Source organism: Cryptomeria japonica, chromosome 9, assembly GCF_030272615.1.
Source record: "Cryptomeria japonica chromosome 9, Sugi_1.0, whole genome shotgun sequence".
Classification (NCBI taxonomy): domain Eukaryota; kingdom Viridiplantae; phylum Streptophyta; class Pinopsida; order Cupressales; family Cupressaceae; genus Cryptomeria; species Cryptomeria japonica.
The window spans coordinates 118,228,999-118,253,647 of NC_081413.1; the positions used below are offsets into that span (position 1 = coordinate 118,228,999).

General features: G+C 36.1%; 1 protein-coding gene across 2 annotated transcripts in view; it reads left to right on the forward strand.

The window, feature by feature from the left end:
- Window positions 1–24,649, forward strand: part of LOC131062775 (calcium-transporting ATPase 3, endoplasmic reticulum-type) — a 310,592-nt gene that overhangs the window by 71,343 nt on the left and 214,600 nt on the right. For both annotated transcript variants that reach the window (XM_057996504.2, XM_057996505.2), the window contains 6 exons: window positions 8,125–8,184; window positions 8,312–8,392; window positions 19,925–20,010; window positions 20,271–20,372; window positions 20,616–20,669; window positions 21,140–21,241. In XM_057996504.2, coding sequence (XP_057852487.1) covers window positions 8,125–8,184; window positions 8,312–8,392; window positions 19,925–20,010; window positions 20,271–20,372; window positions 20,616–20,669; window positions 21,140–21,241 — 485 coding nt within the window. The remainder of the gene's footprint in view (window positions 1–8,124; window positions 8,185–8,311; window positions 8,393–19,924; window positions 20,011–20,270; window positions 20,373–20,615; window positions 20,670–21,139; window positions 21,242–24,649) is intronic.

Here is a 24,649-nt window from a genome sequence, read left to right on the forward strand (position 1 = left end):
AGAGGGAGATTCACAAAGTCTGCCATGTAGGAGAGATGGAAAAAGTCCGCCCAAGGTGCAAGTGCAATGGTACCTCAAGCTTCACAAAGTCTGCCCTACTTTTGATAGCATTGGAGCATGAGTGATAAAGTCCGCCCTACTCTTGATAGCATTGGAGCATGAGTGACAAAGTCCGCCCTACTTTTGATAGCATTGGAGCATGAGTGATAAAGTCTTCCCTCCAAAGTACACATGTTTGATAAAGTCCGCCCAAGGTGATGAGTAAAGGGTTCATGAAACGAGTAAAGTCTTCTCAAAAGGATATCATTTGGTGTTTTAAGTATCTCAAACTCCGCCCAAGAAGTGAGGGAAATAACAAAGGATTCTCAAGTCAAACAAAGTCCACCCTCCTTCAAATCAAGGTGCATGACATCAAGAAAGTCCACCTTACCTGCAGGAAGATGGTGCCTAACTTCAGCAAAGTCCGCCTTCCTTGGTGCAGAAGATTCATGAAGTCCGCCCTGCTGCAAATGAAAGGTTGTCAAAGATGAAGTCTGCCCTACCTTGCAACCTGCAATTCCTAAAATTAATGAAGTCCGCTCCATGATGGAGAAAGAAACTCACAAAGTCTGCCATGTGCAAGGAGAAGAGGGAGAGAAGCAATTCAAGTTTGCCTTGAAGTGTGTGGTGCACACATCCCTCACCAAGTCCGCCTAGAACACATTGAATGGTTCATGAAATCTGTCAAGTCTGCCCTAGGGAATGGTTGCAAAGTGCACAAGTCAAACAAAGTCCGCCTTAGGAAGAAAGTTGAAGTGCAAGCAAGGGTTGAAGTCCACCTTGCCTTGAATGAAGTGAAGTCCGCCTTGATGTTGGTGCCATAAAGATGAAAAAGTCCGCCCTTACCTTGGTCACATGAAGAGCAAAGTCCCCCCTAGAAAGAGAGGGTATGATATGCATAAGTTTGGTGAACCCCTCTCATGAAGAAGGTGCAAGGAAGTGATAAAGTCCGCCCAAGGTGATAAGTCAAGGGGCATGAACTCAGCAAAGTCCGCCCAAGGGTATGAAGATGGTGCCTAAGTCAATTGAAGTCCGCCCTTGATCAACATGAATGGTGCCCAAGTCAGACAAAGTCTACCCTGCTGCAAGTAAAGCTCATAATGATCAATGAAGTCTGCCTTCCTCTACTTGGGAAGAGAATCAATAAAGTCCGTGCTATCTATGATGGAGGATGAAGCAAGTCAAAGATAAAGGTTGAAGCAAATCTAACCAAGTCTGCCCTTATATGGGAAAGATTGACAAAATCCACCTTGCTGTCAAGAAAATCTGCTAAAGGAAAGAAGAAAGTTTTTAGAAAGTTTCGAATTTGGAAGGAGAAAGAAAGAGAGTTCGATTCATGAACTCAAACTGAAAGTCGAAACTTTCTCAAGGAACTAAACTACTTGATTCAAAATCAGAACTTTCCCATGTGACTGAGTTCAACTGAGAATGAAATTAGAAACCTTCTTAAGAGACTGAACTCAACAAAGAAACAAGACATGTCCAAGTTCGATGAAAGAAGAGTGAATTAGAAACAAATCCTTTGTGTTTCTAATTATGAAATTTGAACTTCATACAAATGCCTTTCATTCTCTCATTTCAAGAACAAGTTGGGAGGCATTTTGAGAGAAGTTTTGTGCAGGTTGAGAGTATTTTGAAGAATTTTCTGCAGATTGAAGTAATTTTGAAGGAGATTTTAAGTTTAAGTCTGAGATCTCCAACATTTTTCACAAGTTCACACGCAGATTGACGGAGATTCTTGACTGTTTTGAAGAGAAAATCCACATATTTTCTGAAAATTTGAAAGTGATAGGAGTAATCAAAGACAAATTTCACTTCCGAACCTTTAAATCAGATTTTGTTTTCAAGGGTTTCTAAAATTTCTAAGTGTTAGCAGCTTGTTAAAGGCTAAAAATGTTGGGAAATTGGAGTAAAAGAGACCAAAATCAGAGCACTTTGCCATCAAACCTTCAAAGTTTACGCTCAAAATGAGGATTCTAATTTATTTTCTTTTGGTTTTGCAGGTTTTGGATGATGGCTGAACGCGATGAATGTCTGAAAAGCTGAACTTTAATACTCACGAGGAGTTATCCAGAGCTTTTTACCCTCCTCCCGTGCAACATAAATTGGTAGCTGAAGGTGGGATCATCACAGAAAACACGAATGGAGTTTCAAGCCAAATTCAGAATTGAAGACAAATCCACGAGCAAGGTTCAAGCATAAAGATGGCCAAAATTTGGCTAAGTATGGGAAGAGCTATTATGATGAAGGCCTAGAGGAATTCTTCTCCGAATTCAAGGCACTTAAAAGAATCTCAAGGCATCAAGAAAGAAAAGTCCTCAGACTTGATGAGAAGGATTTCAGACTTCTTGAGGAATTTCATCCATACAACTTCTTGAAGGATTTCATCTCCTGAAGGAATTAAAAGACAAGCTCCCAATCAGAATCAAATGGTGACAAGAAGAAATCAAATTTCCATACTAAGATAATTTCTTCACACAAATTGGAGAATTCAGAAGACATCCAACATGTTGAGGTGGCGCCTCGTCATCTTCCAACCAATCAGATTGTTCCAAGTGAGCATGTCCAGGTTCAATGAACTTGACTTATCTAGAAGCTTCTAGAAGGGCACACTTCACAATGCAACAACCTTCTATTTTCATTGTTAGTTCATATTTAGCAAGAAGGACAAGTGTCCCCAAATGTAATTTTCTCATTGGTGGAGGGGTAGTTAGTTTTGGAAAACCCTAATTAGGGTTTTATCTTTCAATTTGGGCCCTTGATCACTGTTTGATCTCGACCGTTCATTGTTTTTTGGAAACTATATAAGGCTACCTCCTCTCATTTGGAGTGTGTGAGGTTTTTGATATATTGTTGCGTGAAGGTCATTTTTCAAATAATACATTGCATGTGCGCTTTCTCTTAAGGCTTTGTAATCTCTATTATTTGAGTGATTAGCATGGTTTCAATTTCCTCAACACATTAATTAGAAGTTAATTTAGATTTGCTTTCAAAGCTGTTAGAGTTGAATGAAGGATATAATAAGTATTAATTAACAGTGTATCTCAGCTCATACTTTTGGTGAATGGATGGTTTCCATTTCACTATGCAAAGTTAGTTTGAGCCTATCCCCTGTGTATGCCAAAACTTTGATCATAAGCACAACCCATTGAAGATTGCACCCACTTTGTGTAGTTGTCCTTAGTGTGGCGAAGCAAAGTGCAGTTTCCCGAGAACACCCAGTTAATACCGTCTCTAGAATTCGTAGGTTTAGATCAGCTTTCTAAACCCTATCCCCTTTTCCCCTTTTTGAATGTCTAAATCCCAGAATATCCAAAAAAAGAGAGAGCTGGAAATTGATAAATTCATCTAAGTCCAGAAGCTTGAAAGACATTCGTAAACGTAAGTCCCCCTTGAGATTTTTAGCATACACTACCCAAGTAGCTATCCCACTAAAGTCGCTTGTTCGCACATATAGACCTTGGAATCAACAATGGTTTTTTAGGAGAGGATAGAATACCTTTGGGTATCTTATTCTAATGTTTGGTAGATGATAAAACGTACACCAACAGTGCATTGGAGTTTGTGCCATCATGGATGAGTCAAGTACATTGCATCTAGACATGCTGATGTAGGACTTCTCTGATTGGTGGAGTAGTGACTGGGATGACACCTCAACTTGCACTTTGTGGAGTGGATTCATCATCATGAATGAGTATTGAATAACATTTCTTGATACTCAACATTATCTAGCTTTAGCAATGATGATGATGATCTTCTAACTTTGATTAACTCTTCTGAAACTATCTTCTTAAATGTCTCAATCATGGAGGTGCAAGGTGTAGATGTTGACTTCCGCTTAGTTTTTGGAATGAATCCTTGATGTCATAGCTACTTCTTCACTCTTTTGAAACTCTTTCTTTGTGATTCCCTTCATGCTGTTGATTCTCTCATACACATCCTTGGATGTGTGGATCATGTTCTTGTATAAGTGAATGCTTCTTGTGTAGTCATCTTCCTTGATGCCCTTGTATTTGCCGATGAAGTTTTCCTCTTGAATGGCACATTTGCCTTATGCTATGTTCCATCTTGGTGTAATCTTGAATGTGCTTCCTCACTCCTCGCATTGATTCTCCAATCGGACTTGGAAAGAAGACATTTTGAATCATATAGATGAAATAACAAAAATAACTGAATCAATACACTCTTTATCAAACTTAAAAGAAGAATTTCTGACTTTTGAGTGCAATTGGAGGAGGTTCGTTCTTGCAAAGGAGCAATGGAAGTGAAATTCACTCTTAGAAGGGAGCAATGGAAATTATTTCATACAACCAAATTTTCATCCTCTCTCTCCACTCCATCAATTCACATGCATGTGATTGTGTCAAAATGACTTCACAGAAGGCTCTAAAATCAACTTCGCTCTCATGAGAGAGAAAAGGAAGGGAAATTCGCTCCTAGAGAGGAGCAAAGGAAGTGTTTTTCGCTCCTGATCATGAGCAAAGGAAATCACATTAAATCACTTTAATTTCGCCATCTAGCATGGTTTCACCAACTCATGCCTTAGGTTTTAGTCTCTATGCACAAAAGGTCATCAAATAGCCCTCAATGAATGCCTTAGAAGTGAATTCGCTCTCATGAAGGAGCAAAATCGGGGAAATATGCTCCAATTGAGGAGCAATGGAAGTGAACTTAAATTCACCCTTCATTAACCTAAGTTTGGGTATTTTACCATCTATGCATATGAAGGTGTCAAATCAACCTTAAAGAAGTCTCTAGAATCCATTTCGCTCCTAAGTAAGAGCAAAGGAAGGGAAATTCACTCCTAAGCAGGAGCAATGGAAGTGAAAATCGCTCCGAAGAGGGAGCAAAGGAAGTCATTGCAATTTGGACACTTAACTCAATTTCATTGACTTACCTTCATTCCATTGACTCATACCTTAAGTTTTTAGCCATCCATGTGTGAAAATGTGTCAAATTGACCTCAAGGAAGGCCTTAGAAAGAATTTTGCTCCTAAACTAGGGCAATGGAAGTAAAATTCGCTCTAGAAGAGGAGCAATTGAAGCATAATTCGCTCCTAGAGAGGAGCAAAGGAAAACCTTTGATATTTAATCAAATTTTCGTTCTCCTTCATTCCAAGAATTTATTTCCTTAAGATTTTTATCCTCATGTGCAAAATCATTAAATCACCTTCATCAAATGCTTTAAGGATGATTTCGCTCTAAGATTGGGGCAATAGAAGTGAAATTCACTCCTCGAGGGGAGCAATGGAAGAACATTTCGCTCCAAGGAGAAGGCAGTGGAAATGACTTCAAATTTGCTCTTCATCGCTTCATGTTTGAGTAATTTGCCATCTATGCTCGTGAAGGAGTCAATTCAACCTTGGAGAAGGCTTCGAGATCAATTTTGCTCCCAAGCTCAAGCAAAGGAAGTACTTTTCGCTCCCAATGAGGAGCAATGGAAGTAAAAATTGCTCCAATTGAGGAGCAATGGAAATAGCCTCCAATTTGTCACTTGACTCTTTTGGCTCATTTACCTTCATTCCATCAACTTAAATGCATTGAATTTTGCTCATGTGAGGTTCTAGAAGCAACGTCGCTCTCATGGGAGAGCAAAGGAAGAGTATTTCGCTCCAGATGAGGAACAATGGAAATGTTTTTCACTTTGAACCTTGGGCAATGGAAATGACCCCAAGTTCGCTCCTTTTATGAACTCATACCTTAGGGTTTTGGTTTCATGCACAAAAAGGTTATGAAAAGCCCTCAATGAATGCTTTGGAGATGATTTCGCTCGTAACCAAGGGCAATGGAATGGAAATTCGCTTCTAAAGAGGAGCGAAGGAAGTTCTTTTCGCTCCCGGAGAGGAGCAATGGATGTCACTCTAAACTTGCTATCTCAATCCTTCCCTTTGTCCAAATTATGATGTATTAATCTCTTCCCTTGATCAAAATGATATTAAAGGAGCTTAAACTTGTTTCTTACCCTCAAATATGCAAAGGAAGGTGATTTTGCTCCAAGATGAGGGCAATGGAAGAGGATTTCACTCTTGGAGGGGAGCAAAGGAAGTAGATTTCACTCCTAAGGAGGAGCAAAGGAAGTGACCTCCACACATAGCTCGATTCAAGGTTGTTGATCAAAGATTGCATCCACTGCTCAAACTTAGACATCACATGGTGATCAAACGGGGTTTTAGATGTCATAGGAGGCTTGGAAAGGAAATTCGCTCCTGAGAAGGAGCAAAGGAAGCAAAATTTGCTCCAAGAATGGAGCAATGGAATTGAAATTCGCTCCTAGGAAGGAGGAATGGGAATTTTTGTACACTTAGCCAAATTTGCTCGTACAACTTGATAAAGTGCAATCAGCCCACTTTGATAGAAAAGGAAGAAATTTGCTTCAAAACCCAAGCAAAGGAAGTCAAATTCACTCCTAAGAAGGAGCAAAGGAAGTGGAGAGGGAGCAAAGGAAATTTTCTCATACTTAGTCAAATTTTGCATTAGACCAGGCTAAAGATCAAACTCGTTGCTCGACCAAGACTTCACATTGCAATTCATGATGATCAAGGGTATCTTGGACCTCCTAGATGGCAAGGGAAGGAAATTCGCTCGTAGGAGGGAGCAATGGAAGTGGATTTTGCTCCTAGGAGGGAGCAAAGTAAATTTTCATGTACTTAGTCAAATTTTGCCCTTTCAACCTGCCTCTCAATGAAGTATGATCATATCACTAGGATGACGAAGGAAACTTTGCATAATTGATGACACTTAATCCCAGTATGCCTCCATCAAACCTCCTTGCTTGTCATGCTCAAATCAACACTTGACTTGACATCCCATTCCATGGAAGAGCAAAGGAAATGTTCCCATACTTAGACAAATTTTGCCCTATGTGACCCTCTTGACTTGACTTTTCATCTCACCTCACTTCATTCACCCCTCACATGAAGGGCTATCCTCCTGACTATTGGCCTCTTGACCAACTATTCCTCTCCAATGCAAAGGTTAATAGCAAAAGACTCTAACCGCTATCCTAGAAAGCGAAAAAAATGGGGGTCCCCATTTGCGATGGGGCGATGTGTGAAAACGTCACAATAGGTACTACCATGGATACCATGTACTTAATCATGTTACAAAGTCCTCAATATTTTTCATGTTAATATATTTTGATTTTCTCATCCCAAACTATTTTTGATTATCAAAAGTCTTGTATGATATAGGATTGTGTGATACTATTACAAACACTGTCTACTTAACCATGTTAAGAAATCTTCCTCATATTTTGCAATTACCTTTAACATTATCTAAAATCATTTGTAGGACTAATGTAAAAAAAGAAGAAGTCAACAACCTAGTTATGATTACAATAAATATCCTTTCTTGATAAATGGTGAAATGCACGCCACCATACAAAATGAGCAATTCCTAAAAATAATTGTCACATCCAAAATATGCTTGGATTCAACTTTCACAAGCTATCAAGTAAATGTTCCTCTCATTTGAAAGTGTCTTGCCTTTATTGAAAATAGGTGTAATTGCACAAACAAGATTGGCTTTTTTTTTTTCTCGCCCTTGTCTGTGGTTCAGCATTGTTTGTCCCTACAGGCACATCAACATTCATAAGAAAAGGGCAGGGAGGGAGAGGGTGTCAAATATTCGTATTTACTAAATTAGTATGTAATAAAAAAGGATATTTGCAATACCTCAACCAATCACGCATACAATATGTTACAAAAAATACTTGATAGATCCAACAAAGAACCCTCTCCATAGGGTGCAAATATGGAAGCATAACCTATCAGCTCATATTGCTCAGGGGTTTTTGTATCTGTGCTAGTTAAACTACTCTGCATATGTTAACGTACCTCCTTTCACATTAGCTTGACATATCCAATCATTTTTATTTCTTTTCTGAAAATTAAGGTGCATGAAGTTTATACCCGCTACCCTTGAATTTGCAAGCATTCTTGTAATGATTTGGTGAACATTTTTTTTTAATTTTATGTGTCTAGACATAAATTTATAAGTGAACCTGCAATGAAACTGCTCTATTTGCTATATTAAAGAGAATGATTTTTGTGAGTTTTTATTCAGTAGTTTCATCTTTTTTTTCAGGCCTCTTGTCAATTATACCTGCATCTGATCTTGTTCCCGGGGATATAGTGGAAGTTGGAGGTATCCTCTAAAATATGCATGAAAGTTCTTAAGTAGTTTATTTACTATGCTTCTGTTTTGCATCATTTATGAATATCTAAAAGTCAGACCTTTGAATGTTTAGTATTTTGTCTCTTTTTCAATTTAGTTGGGTGCAAGGTTCCAGCTGACATGCGGGTAATTGAGATGCTGGGGAGTCAGTTGCGTGTTGATCAAGCTATACTAACTGGTATTTACATGCTTTCGTTGTGAAGTATTTCTGTTGTAGCTTCAGTAAGATAATATTTATCAAACTATTAATCTTTTTAATGTACTTGGAAACCTCAAAAATTGCGATAACTTGTAATTAGGGTTGGTGAAACTGGGCCTTTGAATTTGGGTCCGTACTTGTTCTTATATTGAAATCTTATTTAATGATCACTTTTATTCTAAATCATGAGTATTAAAATGAAGTAAAAAGTAAGCACAAAGATACCTCTATGTTTTTCTAAACAAGCCAAAGAGACAACGATTTTGGAAGAGAAGATTATTCTGAGGAATATAAGCTACTTGTGCATTAGAAAAAAATGCAACCATGGCTCCACCAACAACAGCAACAAAGAAATTGCACAAATTTAAGTATTTTACGTGAGTATCATCAATATTTCTTTGGAGAAGGCACTTGATGTTGCCCTGAAATGTTCACCCATGATTTTTTTTGTGTTTGTTGATAGAATAAGATGGTGGTGCAGAAGTTTTGTGTTTCAAGTTCCATTCACCATGTTGCATACATTGAAATAAACATTGCATTGAAAGAGAATACACATTTCTTTGCATCAAATCATGTTAAACACCATTACAAAATCAGATAGCTTCAAACATTAACTGAGATCAGACTTGCATTACAATTTTCGGACCTGAAATAATCTTCAAATCATTGAATAGAACACTCAGAAATGAACAGCACCAAACTAGGCACCAAATTGGTACTTGGGAGATTCAGTGAGCAATTTTTAAAGCCTTCTAACTCCTCCAAATCTGCTCCAGCAAAGTAAATCAACAATGATAGGCACCTCCAATAAATAATTTCTGACCTTCAAAGTGCAGGAGGATTTATTTACTCCAAAGAAAACCACACGCCAAGGACAAGTGTACAGCCCTATTGGAAGGGGCAACTAGGCTAGAAAATCAATCTTCTCCAAAATATTCAAATGACCTATCAATTTGTGGTGCCCAGCTATGAGAAAGACAATAAATCAATACCCAGAATGATATCATTCAATCCCACTGAGTTATGAGCAAAACATGATATCCAGTAATCTCTCAAAAAGCACACCAGCACACTGCAAAAACACTAAAACACTACGAAAATACAAACATGTAATGTCCCCAATCTGGGATTAACAGTAATAATTCTATTTAATATGTTTATAGTATCTATCAATTCTATTTTAAGGAGGCATTTCTGATTAAATCTGAGAATATAATTCCATATTGATCATTGACTAGCATTAATTGATTATTATGCATGATTTACAATAAAGGGAAGACTCATAACATGAGTCAGATCACACCTTAAGCCTACAACCGATAGCTTGATTATGGATAACCCTGCAATCACAAGGATGTACACACAATACTTACAAGCATTTACATATTATAGGTTGGCCTAAACTATCAGTGCTAACATGCAGATAGAGAAAAAAGTATCATAGGCAAAAAGGGATAGCAAGGGACTGTTGGTCTACCAAATCCAAGGGCTGTTTGCTTTTAACCCCCTTGCTAGATGGGTAGTCTCCCTATGCTTCCCCTCTAAACCTTAATACTTTCAAACACTCAAATATCTTCTCTGTTTTGGGAAGACCGGCAGGGAGATTGTAACTGGCTCCTTGACTTCATGGGTCTCTGACCACATGACAGCCCCTCGTTGCCACTGGTTACCTTCTCCAGTGCTCTCCACAAGATAGAGTTGAAACACTATCCTCGCATTTCTTAATGGTACTCAGAAATATACATCTAATGTATTATCCATTTATTCCATAGTTGTAAGCAAACAGCAATATATACATATATTCAATTCTGTTACAGACTAGAGTTATTATTATAATACTGTGAACATACAGTGATACTGTAAATGTGATTAAAGATATCATCATAATGCTGTAAACATACAATCATACAGTAATACTGTGAATTTAATTAAAATTATTATCTTAATACTGTGAATTTTATTACTTTATTATCTTAATGTTAATGCTGTGAATATCAGTGTCATGGCTCATACCCGTGACCCTTCCTTATGGCCTAAATGCAACTTACCACTTCTGCGGAGGTCTGGGAATTTCCACGATGGGTGTTTCTGTGATTAATTACTTCCAATAATTACAGTTATCTTTTTGCATATATGCCCAATATCTTTACGTATTTCGATGGTCCCCATATATATATATATATATATAAACGACAGTTTCTGTTCATACGTCAATTACTATCCATTTACTCGGATCCATAACGATGAATAGTAATTCCCCCCCCAACGTTAGCCTGAATGACTTATTATATGTATTTTATGAAGTGAAGAGTCATATGGTCCTAGATACGTCTCCTCCTTATCCTTAACGATTATCTTAATGACTCCATCGCATAACAATTATTCCTTGGCATTATTTAATGCACCTTCTATATATATGGTAATTGTTGATCTTTGTAAATGGATTACTATTATTTCAAGTGACATTGCAGCCTTTGATATGATTCTTAATAAACAATTTGTATTAATCATTCTCTTAATTGATTAATGATGCGTATCTATCATCTTCTTTGTTATTACTTAACCCATCGATGCTTGATAATAGTTAATCAATTCCTTTCCATTATATCGCTAATCTATAGTGATTATTCTTGTGTCATTTTCTGATCGGTAATGGAGATATCATTGAATATTATCTTTATTATTAGATGCTAAGGTCTTACTTATGATACTTTGTACCTGGCCACTATATTGTATTAAATATTAGCATTTAATAATCTTACTCGATGCTGTTTACCTTGTGTAACAAGCAAAGGTTTCAATACAATCGTTGCTTTGAGCCAAGTGAGAATTAATTTAGTATTGCTTCTTTAGTCATCGCTGGCATATAGTTTCATGTGTAATCGTTAGCATTCCTTTAAAGTAGCTAATATAAAGATATATTGTTGCAAAGGGAGACCATTCTGACATTCGTCAGATCTGGTCTGCCCAAAGTTTACCCGAAAGTTTATCATTTGATATGCTAGGAGCAGCAATCAATCTCAAGGAACCGGTGAGTTGGGAACTTTTTATTTGTGTTTTGTCAATAATATAATATTGTAAGATTTTATATTATTATTTGATAAATATGAAATTAATATTAATATTTAATAAATATAAATTATATATTAAATCTTGTTTATTATTATTAAGATTTTATTTAGTTTATTCTTTTCATTTATTTGGTTATATATTTATATTTTATATTTTAATTGTATTATTATTTATTATTAAATTCTATTTTAGAGCAGCATTATCATGTTTTGAATGTTTTAGATGGGGACATCACAAAACAGCACTCCAAGGAAGCTCACAGCATACCAAAACTAAATACCCATAATAGAAAACTGCATAAACCTTCATCATCTTCAAACCCAAATCACCAAAGCAAGCCAAAATCACTGTCAATCTCAAACCAAACACACCAACCAGATAGAGTGGATGTTTCAACGGAAACCAGCAACCAAGAAGAGGTTTTTCGTCCTCAACCAGCTAAAGAAGAACTCTCAGAGCTCATTCCAACAACATCTCCTTAAGTTGTCAAATCCAGTATATGCAAAATGAGAGCTCAAACTCATATTTATAAGAAGAGAGAAAAATTAGGGCAACTCACATTTGAATTTGAATCTATTTCCCTTTCATTTCACCTTTTGAAATAACATGAAATTATCCTTTCAAGTTTGTGTTGGAAATATTGTCATTGATGTCAGAGGAGTGAAGATGATGTTTCCATTGATGTAAAAGGTAAGAAGACAAAGTTATATACAAGATCATCATTGATAGACAAGGTGCATGGAAAAGATTATTGCAAGTTAACAAGAAGGAATTCATATTGTGTTGACATCGATGTCAAAACAAAATAAGAATAGTTCGTTATGCTTTCCCGTTGAAGAGAAATGGTGAAATTAGGAGCGACTTAGAGATATTTTATATTTATATGTTAAAATTAAAGATATAAACATAATGAGAAAGATGTACTTGGCCAACCTCCTTGAGAATAAATTCCATTGTTGAAACAATGAAAAGTAGTAAAGAGCAAACACACACATCTAATAAGAGCAGTGATGACATTCTATGAAAGAGCAGCAAATATACTTCATGGGAGATCATGATTACATCGTTAAGAGTAACGATTATGCTATATGAGGAACAACGATTCATAGTGTTAAAGACAACAAAAGAATTAAGAAGATAGTGATCAATGAAAGACAGCAAACTAATGATTTGTTATAGGGTCGAAGATACCTCATTGACAATGCAAAGGTTCCTCATCGTGATCGAGTACAATTGAAAACATAGAGATTGCAGATCCTCATACAAAGCAAGTCAGTGAATAAAACTATCTTGAATGCTAGTTGACTCCTATGTTTGGTGCCAAGACAATGATACATAAAAGAAAGTCTAAATCGCTCAAAGAAAATGATAATGATTAATCCACATATAGTGATTAATCTGCAGCACTTCATTGACAAGTCTGTAGCAGTTCATCTAATAAGAAACTATATCTATTGTCCAAGTCAAAGCAATATAAACAAACAAACTATATCCAGCGATCTAAAAGTCTGACTTTGGTCTATGTGCATTACAGACAAAGGAAGAAATGAAGAGAAAATTGATACAGAAGACGATGTGTGGAACTCTTTTCTATGTTGCTCCAGAGATGTTTTATAACGAAGGTTATGATAGTGCAAAGACAGATATATGAGCTTGTGGTATTCTTTTGTACACTATTTTGACGGGAGTTCTTCCATTTGATAATGCTAATAAACTACAGCCTTTGAGACAAATCATGGCAACTGATTTTAGCTGTCCTGGTTGGCTTAGTGAAGAAGTGCGGGTTATCTTACATAAGCTTATTGAGTCTGAACCTCGAAAGAAAATTACTATTGAGGGGCTTATGGAGTTCAAATGGTTCAAGGAAAGTTTAAATTTAAGATAAAATGTTGATAATGATAGAAGCGAGTTCAGAAGAAAATAAATAGAGACTTAATCATCCATATTCAAAGCAACGAGATCTGTGTTAAGTCCAATTCATTAAAGGATATTTTCAATTCATATTGTGCTGGTTGTTTGTATTCTTACTTGGAGCGATTTTATTATAATCACCAAATGATATGATTTTAGTGTATTTATCAAAAGCTGCAATTTAACTATAACTAGTATTGCTTCTTCTTAAGGTGCAGTTTACGTTAATTGAAGGGATGCAATAAGAAGTTATGTCTCCTCAATGTTCAAAGGGTATGACTCTTTGATGTAAAGATATATATAAATGTATAGTGAAGGTGTCGATTTGAAATAGTAAGCAAGTATTCAATGAAATATTTTTGAGTATAAGGAAGAGGAAGAGGCAGAAAAATGAAGAGTAATTCTGATTTATTCTAGAAGAAACCGTGTGTAAATGCATGAAAAAGATATGAGTAGATGTATGAAGACAAATTAATATACATAGTGAACAGATTTGTAAAAAGGAAGAGTACATTATAGTGATCGGATTTGTGAAACAAAGTGCATGATAGTGATCAGATTTGTGAAAAGAAAGAGTGCATGAAAGTGATCAGATTTATAATTGGATCAAACTTGTAATTTATGATCATAGTTGTGAGAGAAGTTTATTGTATGAACTATGATTAGATTTGAGAGGGAAGATAAGTGTGTGTGATATATTGAGTGAAGATAAAGCGATACACACCGAATTTGGAGCAGGCTCAAGATATTGTAACAGCATATTAATAGCAGTTTGTGAAGTAAATTTGGAGCAGATTCAAGATATTATAAAAGCATATTGATAGCAGTTTGTGAAGTAAATCTGGGGCAGTTCAAGGTAATTAATTACATCTTTATATCTGTTTGAGAAGAGAAGTTAAGGCCAGATTCAAAGGCAATACAAGAGCAAGTTAATTGGATATTTGGTGAAGATCAAAATCATCCATCATTCGTTGTAGAAGCAAATACTATGAAGGTGGAAACTTAGCATAAGGGGTTGGTGCCTACAAATTCAGAAGTGGGAGTTGGTGCTCATAAACTAAGTTAGGGGTTGGTTCCTCTAGTAGTTTGGTGCCTACAAACATTGTAAAATAATTATATAAAAGAATCGATTTGCCGTGGTTTTCTCCCATTAGGGTTTCCGCATAAAACACTGTGTTATTGCGTTCTAATGTGCATGATTGTTGGAATTTAGTAAATAATACTATTGTGTTTGATAAAGTTTAAATTGGTAAAGATAGTTGTTATATTGATCCAGCTCTGCCCCCCCCCCCAACCCTCCGCTCTCAATATAATTGTGTTCTCTTCAGTTTGACCCCCTTTGAGCTCACAAATATTAGCTTATAAAAACACTTTATTCATTCCAAGTCCTGGTGTCTCCTTTTTAAGGGGATAAATAAACCTTCAAACTATTAAAACCTTACCCTTGCCTAGGCATCACTTTAGGAGTCTAACTTTTTTAAAAACAATTTAAAGTGGCCCACTTCCCTAGGTGTAGGAATAAGTGGAACACTTTTTGGACACATCACCCTTCACTTAAGTTAAAAAGTGACTTTATAAAAGATTACTTAAGTGAAATAAATGAAATAAATCAAATATCATCCCATTAACCTTAGAACTCACCAAGGCACCAAACTGGAAAGCATTGCGCTTTGAATTGCTAGGAAATAGAAGTAAAGACCAATTGCTAAATAGAAATCTTATTAAAAATAGCCATATGCTAAAAATAGAAACTTTGCCAGAATACGCTAAAGCATTTGCTAGAGCTCTCCTTAGGACACTAAGTCCCCTAACCATATCCAGTTAGCCTATGGGAACCCAGGAATAGGATAATGTAAACCTCAAAATGACTAGGTGCAAGAAGGGGACCTAACATGCCCTCACTCGGCATGAACACTTGGTGGTCTATCATATTGTGACCTTCACTAACACAGTTTGCAGGTTCCAAACATACTACAAATAGCTCAATGCCATTCTTCGAGTCTGTCAACAGTGAAAGTGCTACATATAGGCAAAGAGAGAGTCATCCACATCCATCACAATCCTCAGTAATTCATGCAATTTAGAGTAGATTGCAGAATGAATGCAACCAGAAGTGATTCACCCAAATTGATCTTTAGTCACAACATTTAGTACATTCCTTTATTCATATTGGCATGGGACTTTGAATTGGCCCATAGTATTGTGACTGCCTTCGCTGACACATATCATGCATTAGTTGACTTTCATTTGTAGACAAACTTTCTGCATCTAGGATATATTTTCTTTCCATCAGATGATTGCAGAAGATGATCTAGTAGACACTTTACTATTGAGTGGGTGGACTTTTGGGGCAAAAAATGTAGCAGTATGTAAGAAGTATATCTATTGGTTGAAGCTTTGCGGTAATGTCAGTATATATATGTCTGATCATGCACCTTGTGTTCCATTGCAAAGACATTATCATGATTGTGCCCATGGTATGGGGGCTTTTTTGGTAGAACCCAGCAACATAGGTTATTGTACTTATCCCAATTAAAGAATAAGTAGTATATAAGTTTTGTGTTAACTTTGTGTAACATCTGCCTTCAATCTTCTTAAACAGCTTTGCATGTTTCATAAATATTTACTTATCTTTTATTGTGTTATGTCTGAATTGAGCTTTTGAAGATGTGATATTGATGATCTTTGCTTTTATCATCAAGTAAAGTGTTCTTGTGATTTTTTTTTTATAGTTTGATAATGCAAAAACAAGAAAATTCTTTGGTAAAATAAAAAGTTCTTCCAGTCTTGTGCTTTAATGTCTGTTTATTGTTCAATCAATAGTCTCTATGCTAATGATTGATTTACCAATCTATGAGTTCATTGCAACGCTCGAGCTTTTTCACCCTCATAGATAGCCTCAGGAAATATCTATTTGTTTCAAAAAGAAAGATGTTAGTTTTGACTTCTTAATTGTTTAGATGGTCAGAGGATTACAGGTGCAAATTAAGCAGACAAAGACAGACAATGTTCAGTGTTAGGAATATTTTTAAAAGGCTTCTGAGATGAAGCAGATAAAGATGGAAAGAGAGCTCATAAAAGCTAATAAACTAGTCTTATTCCAAAGTTGCAAGTTTCTAATTATCCTTTTTGTTAAAGTCACTTGCCACTTATTGTAATTAGAGGTTATAAAATAAGCTTCTATAAAGGAAGAGTAAATTCTAATCTAAATAAAGCTTATTTCTAAATTATTGTATCACAAAAAGGTAGTTACAAGGTATTTACCAATGTGGCTATCAAAAGGAAGCCTATAGATACAAGATTTTGCTACTGTAAAGAGACTTTTTACACGGGGGGGAAATTGTGGAGAAATTTTCAAGCGACTTTTTGATGACTTTTGTATTTACACTTTGTACAGAAGGGGTTTCTGAGATTGTATAATCTCATAAAAATAATAAAGAATGCATTTGGTTTGTGTGATTTAGATGTGTTTCTGAATTATTATTGCTAGTTTTTTGTATATCAAATTGGTAATCCCTTTTTGTTTTGGTGGAAATCATTTGTTATTTGTTGAAATACTTATTATTCATACAATTAATGGATGAAACACACTTATACCTTGGTATCTTGGTTTGAATGTGCTGAGGCATTCTGTTTCTTCATATATTGAAATTTGTTTCCTTTCTTTCATCATCATTGCATATGTTTTGTGATAAAATGTAATGTCCCGGTTCAAGACCTGAAGACAATAAGAGTCGATATATGATTGAATAAGTTTTAATTAAAGATTTAAACTTATCTACAGCTGGCCATACTCTTATATATAATAATCATACTGACAGTGACCAATACTCAAGTCTTACTCTATATGGATGATAATGAGAAGGCCACCTCGGCAAAGATACTCCACATGGAGGCTATGTATTCCCAAATACAATGGAGGAAATGGAGCATGTTTATTATGAATAATGATACATATCCAACCTGTTGAGACATGGACCAGCTAGGACTCGAACCTAGGACCTTCCATACGCTGCTGGAGTGCTCTACCACTGAGCTACTGGCCCCTCTTGGACCAGTCCATCGTCGGTCCGGGTGTGGCTTATTTCCAACACCAACACCCCCCCTTAAGCCACACCTCTCATGTGCTTGGGGCTCCTAGCCTGGACCTGGCTCTGATACCATGTTGAGACATGGACCAGCTAGGACTCGAACCTAGGACCTTCCATACGCTGCTGGAGTGCTCTACCACTGAGCTACTAGCCCCTCTTGGACCAGTCCATTGTCGGTCCGGGTGTGGCTTATTTCCAACACCAACACAACCTATGGAAACACCTTATTTATAATCGAGTCTATCGAATCATTAAGTATGGAACGATAATGAACAAGAATGAATGGTTCAATGGGGACCGTCAATAAGTCGTTATCGATGTATGAATCAACGATTGGCTTGAAGGAGCAGTGACTGTCAACAACAATGTACAAGAGCAAAGATCGACTATGCCCTCATATGAACAAGACTTCAGTCAAGTCAACTAAGTTATACATACCAATTAAGTCACAGGATAACAAGTAGTCAATATTGATATAAAACAAATATTATTACTGCAGATCAAAGCCCATATATCGTCGTGCCTAGAAGAGAAAATTATTTTATCAAACCATATAATGGCGCATTAACATCAAGCGACCCAAGGTCGTCAACAATCTTCCATAGTTGCTAGTCATGAAGGATCGAATATTGCATAGGTAGAAGCTTCCAAGATTATCGAAGTAGCAAGTAATTAATCAACATTAATCACCGCCAAAGAAGGATCCAATCACATTAACAATATTCTTTGCCACCGATTCTACTTAACAATACAATCTCTTATGTTCAAAGGAGAATCAAGCCGATAACAAGGAGATCATCTTTACAATAACCAATGGTTATTGAAGAGATACGATTAAGGTAAACAAACAAACATGTCCCAAGGTTCCAACAGACACATCCCACCGATTGTACAAGTATATACTTGCAATCATTTCTTCCACAAAGGAATCATTTGTGTTTTATATTGTTTCTTATTCCAGTTTGGAAGAGTTTGTGTGAGCAAGGCGAAGGCCCAATCTCGTGTGCATGAAGCCAAGGATTATTCACATCAGACACAGCACTATATACCTTGCATGATATCATTTCCAGATTCGAAACAACAGTAACCAAATTGTGCATACTATATATTCCAAATCAGAAACAGCCATTCATATTGCCATTGGCAATATCGATTTCTAGTCCATTGCATATTTATATTGTCTTATTTGAAACAGCGAGCAATTGTGCACTTAGTGCAAATTGGTATCAATTCAATCAAGCATAATCTTAATTGTATAAATTAGAGACAGCCAGTGGCTTGATCATTATCATTTGACATTTATTATATAATTGCATTCTTATTTCCAATTACATAAGTTTATTGTAAGAATTGGACATTAAATGTCCTATAAATCATATATTGTTCAATAAGGGACATTACAAGTGGAATCAGACCATTACATTTTGTGGTTATATTGCATTGTTCCTAAAACAGGACATTACATAAAACCCCCTTGTAATTTGTTATCAGTTGCAAAATCTCAGTTGGTATTCATATGTCTACTGTTGGGGTTTCTGTTATTCATTTTCCTTTAGTTTTCTCTTTTCTAATTTTTGTACATTCAAGTTAAAAGTACACAAAAACTACAAAAACCCCCATTGTACAAGGGAGTTGCCCCTCTCAAATATAGAGTAAAACTGTATTTTCGTAGCAATCTCTCGAACTAGTAAGGCATTTGTCACTGCCCGTTGGGCAAGTCATTTTGAAACCTGCAGTGGCAAATGTGTTTATGAACACATACATAGACATGCATATGTGTATATGTATACACACTTGTGTTACACACATGTATCGTGAGTTCATGACAATGCCGTCTTTTTCTCTCAAGGAAGGTCTCATGTGGTGAAGAGGCAACTTGGCCAGGTTGAGACCTAAAAATTTCTGTTTACCTTTTATAATATAATATGATGGTGGTGTTTAGAAAACAATGATTCTACATGGAATTATGGAGGGGAGGTTGAGCAATAGCTTGGCTAATGTCTATCATGGAGTTTTAGTCAATGCATATGATACTAAATTACTAATTGTAGGGCTTGAATCATATTGAACATTTAATTTGATCATATATCTTTTCTAAATTAGTTTTTGAATGCCAATTCACAACTTGTGGGTTTCATTGCATGTTAATGCGCTCATTAATGAGGGCTTTATTTCATTTCCAATATGGAAAAATAGTCTAGTAAAATCGAGAATGCAAATGCATGTAGAATAGTCCAAGTTCGAAACATAGAAGAATTAATATAACTTTTTTTTTGGTATATTTGTAGTCATGTAGTTTAATATGATGTGTGTGATAGTAAACACCTCTTCAAAGCTTGAATTGTATACCCTTTAAAAAATAGAAGCTGATGCTTTCTTTTGAAAGTTCTTAACATGAAAGGAAATGCTGATTTGTATTTTTACATGAAATATACAGGTGAGAGTTGCTCGGTAGCAAAGGAAGTGGGTGTAGTATGTACAACCAAAGCTGTGTATCAAGACAAAACCAACATTCTCTTTTCTGTAAGATTATGGAACTTAATTTGTGTCAAATTATTATTATATTGTTTCTGTGTGGGATGTTGCACCTTTATCATATTTGAAGCATAGCCAGAAGAGATCATATAGAAAATTGAAAGGCATGTTGGGTGCTTTGGCTTTGGAATATAGGGGTAAATCAATCAGTCTGACTTAAAAGTAGAAATGTTGTTTTCCTTTTGTCTTGTTTGAAGGGGCTTTGTATTGAATTTGATGGACTATATAACAATTTTGGTCAATTGTAGGGAACTATTGTGGCAGCTGGACGGGCAAAAGCCATTGTTGTTGGTGTTGGCTCAAATACTGCAATGGGAAGTATACGTGATGCAATGTTAAAGACAGAAGATGTGAGCTATATACTCTACATCAGTTATATTGCATATAGAAATAATAGAAGGATATTTTGTTCAAATATTGTTTGAAAAATTAGTCATATACTATGTAAGGATTATGAGGTGAATACTGTGTTGTTGGCATTTGTTGTTCATTTCTTAAATTGATATGAGATGATCATCCAAGTAATTCTGATACATCTTGCCTTTATCTTTTGATTCACTAGATAGTGATTGATTATTTTGTTCCTCTTGCAGGAAATGACACCGTTAAAGAAAAAACTTGATGAGTTTGGCACCTTTCTTGCAAAGGTTATTCTTTACTTTGTTTATTTAGAGTATCTTGCGCTTTGCTATAGAATTTTGTTTATTTCACACTATAGTTTTGTTCTACGCTTCTTGTTTTGATGCTGTACTCGTCAATTCTTATTGAAATGGTTGATGAGAATGTATTTGCCATTTTAGTTTTTTCTACTCTTACTATCTTGCGGTTTTGATTTTCATACATGCTTAGGCAGCCAAAATCACATTACATTTCTCCATTAGATTTTACACATGCATATGATGGAAACCATCAATGGGAGAGAGTTCAGCTTAAATTAAATAGATTCAAGTTACACATGCTTGTTCTATATAAATAGTGTGAACAGTGATAGTAAAGTTCAGTGTCTTACATTTGTGCTTTCCTTTCAATGATGAGTTGATGACCAATTTTTCGTTTGCAAGTTTTCTTCATATCTTTATGAGAATTTTTTTGGATACAACTGACTAAATTTTTTCAGGTTATTGCAGTGATTTGTGTTTTGGTGTGGGCCGTGAATATTGGCCATTTCCATGACCCTGCTCATGGTGGTATTTTGCGTGGAGCTATTCATTATTTCAAGGTGAGTTTTCATTGCTTTTTTCCACCATGCATATTGTTGATGTGTTTTTTATGCACATGCAAACATAGAATAAATTACCTGTTAATGCATTAGTAGCTTCTGCAAGATAAGATTTTCCTAACTCGTTAATCTCCTCCATTCTGTTTTGGTTTACTCAGCTATGCTATTAGATTATCTGATTTATGCTTTCCGAACTGAATATGTTTATCAGACTGTAACTTTGATCTTGATTATGATATTGATATTGGATAAAGATGGATTAGACCCACGACCTGCTTAACATAGTTAAGCGTCGATCTAAATGCTATTGGGCTAGTAACCCGATAGCATATTAATGTCGATTCATTTATGAATCGGCATTAATATACTATCGGGGTATTAACCCGATAGCATATATAATGGTATTAGTTATCGGGCTTGTTTGCTTTGACACTGATTCATTATCGGGTGTGTTTATATCGATCTATTATCATTTGCTTTGACACCGATTCATTATCGTGTGTGTTTATATCGATCTGTTATCATTTACAAATGGCACCGATTAAGTTATCATAAACACCGAGTGAATCGGTAGACAGTCACGACCAAGTGACATCTTGGTTGGACATGTCTAAAAGACATGTCCGATCAAGGTGCCACTTGATCGTGATTGCTTTACTATATATACATCATTCAAAAGAAAAGGAATGACATTGAAATCGATACATGTTCATCCTCCATACCTGCAGAAAAGAAAGACGATCATATTATTGTCATAATAATAATACCAAAATCTTAAATATACCATCTAGCATATAACTTGTTCATTAAATTGGAAATTGCAATAACTTTTACAGTACCAAGGTATCTTATCCTCTCTTGAACAAAGTCTCTCATATGCTATGCTTCGCGATCAAATGAGACAACTCCAAGGTTACGAAATGTCAGGTCTTGACTTGTGGATAAGCTCAATTTGGTCTGATGTGATTATGCTGGAATCACAAGGGGACTTATGTTTGATGGCCTGAGTGTTTAATCTGTTGGAACTTGAATCCTATCTACTAGCTGGAAGACAAAGAAATATCAAAAGATATAGGGTTCAGAAAGTCTACTCTAAGACCTAGAATGCGAGAAGATGGATGAACGACTAGGTGGAGTCCTACTGGGCTAGGTCTTACCATCAAACTGAACAATTTGACACCAGCTCATTGCGATCTTCTAGGGTAGTTCTGAAGATGTTCAAATCATCACTGTCAAACACTGATCACCATTCAAGTTAATGCATGAACAATAGACGCGTAACGATTCAAGATTAAGCTCATTCGATGCCAGTTGACCACGCAGGGTGCACTTACAATCAGCAAGAGGCTAGTAGTTTGGACTAGGCAGATTCCACGCGAGTACCTTCAGTAACTTCTTTCATTCAATCTAATTATTTACCATCTAAGAATGAAGATTCAACAAGAGACCATGCATATTGCAAAGAAACAACACACTTCACCATAACTTCAATGAAAAATGGAGTTCATTTACAATCAAGGCAACAATTCCTTGTCTTCTCTTCCTAATCTACTCTAATTGCTATTTTATTCACTATTCTATTTTACTGACTATTCACTATGGACTATTCTCTGACTATTCACTATTGACTATTTGTAATAACCCACCTTGATTAACCCAAAAAAATTGACCATTCTTTTTTTTTTTGTTTAATTTAATCATTGTGTTTGATTCAATCGCATACTCTGGGCATCCATCCATTTGGATTAGGCATTCATCCATCCGGGATGAGCATCTAACCATACGGGTTAGGCATCTGTCCATACGGGACATAAGATTTCATCTATCCAATATGGGATAGGCATCTACCCATACGGGGTAGGCATCTATCCAATCGGGATAGGAGGTGCTCTGGCCAGAGACTTAGACTCATTGGGACCATTCAGGTCCTAAGCCACTCACTAAGTACTACACTCTTCTAATAGGAGTGCACTGAGGTCGCCGTTCTTAGGAGTAATTAAATAACATAATACAAGCTTGAATTCCGCCTCGGAATTTTGGCTTAAAGCCTCGGGAAGTCAAGCGAATCCATACGGGATTCCTTACGAGTATGCATTGAATTACTTTTTCCTTTTTATTATAATTATCTTTCAATTTAGGATTCTACTCAATCCTTCTTCTTACCAACCTAGACCCCACCCACGAACGCTTGAGTACTAGGGACAACTCCGTCCCAAGACTGCCTACATACCCGTTTCGGCACGGGATCAAGGCATAAAGTATGTAGTTCTATTTTATACTCTATGGTTTGATGTAAACTGATTTGTGGGTACGCAACCCTTTCTAGGGTCAATGTGCCAGACAGTTCCTCTGCGGTTGCTACCCACGGTGGTAGCACTTAAGCAAAGGCTCGAGATGGCCTATTGCTTGTGGCCTAAAATAACTAGCTCCTAATACCTATCATAAGCGTCACCCTTGACCAATTGTCAATTGACAACAATTCTTTGAGATTAAATCAATTTCATAAAAGCATTTCACTCAAACAACCTTAAGGGGGTTTACTATGGTTTGACTCAGCAGATGAAAAATTGTAGTATCCCTTGGCTAATCTGACCCTGTTTTGCTTATATGAACACCAAGGAATATTGTCAAACATTTGGCATACAATGTTTGAAGCCGCTGTAGTGAATTCTTTATTTGTCTTCTTTGGGTTTGTAGGCTGCAAATGAAGTTATGGAAAGCTTCTAACAATGCAAAGTTGTTATAGAAATGATATACTAGCTGTTTTAGACCTTTCCACACATATGTAATGACTGAAATTAACTAGTACAGCTAGTTGACATTAAGACAAACACTTGTCATGCATCCGAAAGTACACCTACAGCCATTAGGCATTTAAGCAAACAATTGGCATGAAAGCTAAATGGCTGATCAATGTTGAATGTGGAATATGCAAATTATATCTCCATTAAACATATGCAACCTCCAAATATTTCATGATATAATCATAATAGAAAATGATGCAATGAAGTAATGATTTTCTAATACAATGACCATAGATAGAAAACCTGGTATTTCAATGGCTGCCTTGATATATTGGTTTGATTCTCCTCATATGCAAATCCCTTGTCACATATATATAGCTGTTCAACCTCTCTAAATCCCCTTCTATAGAACTCCAACTACTGTAGCGCACTGTTCACGGCACTGTAGCGCACTGTTCACGACACTGTTCATGCGCACTGTTCATGGCACTGTAGCGCATTGTTCACGTGCACTGTTCATGCGCACTGTAGCAGCAAGAACAAACTTGCAATCTGCTCTTAAAACCTTGAATAATTTGTTGCCAAATAAGGATGATTCACAACCAACTATAAATGTTCTTCAACAATAAACTTCAAACCCTTGTAGAAAACTTCACCAATTTGC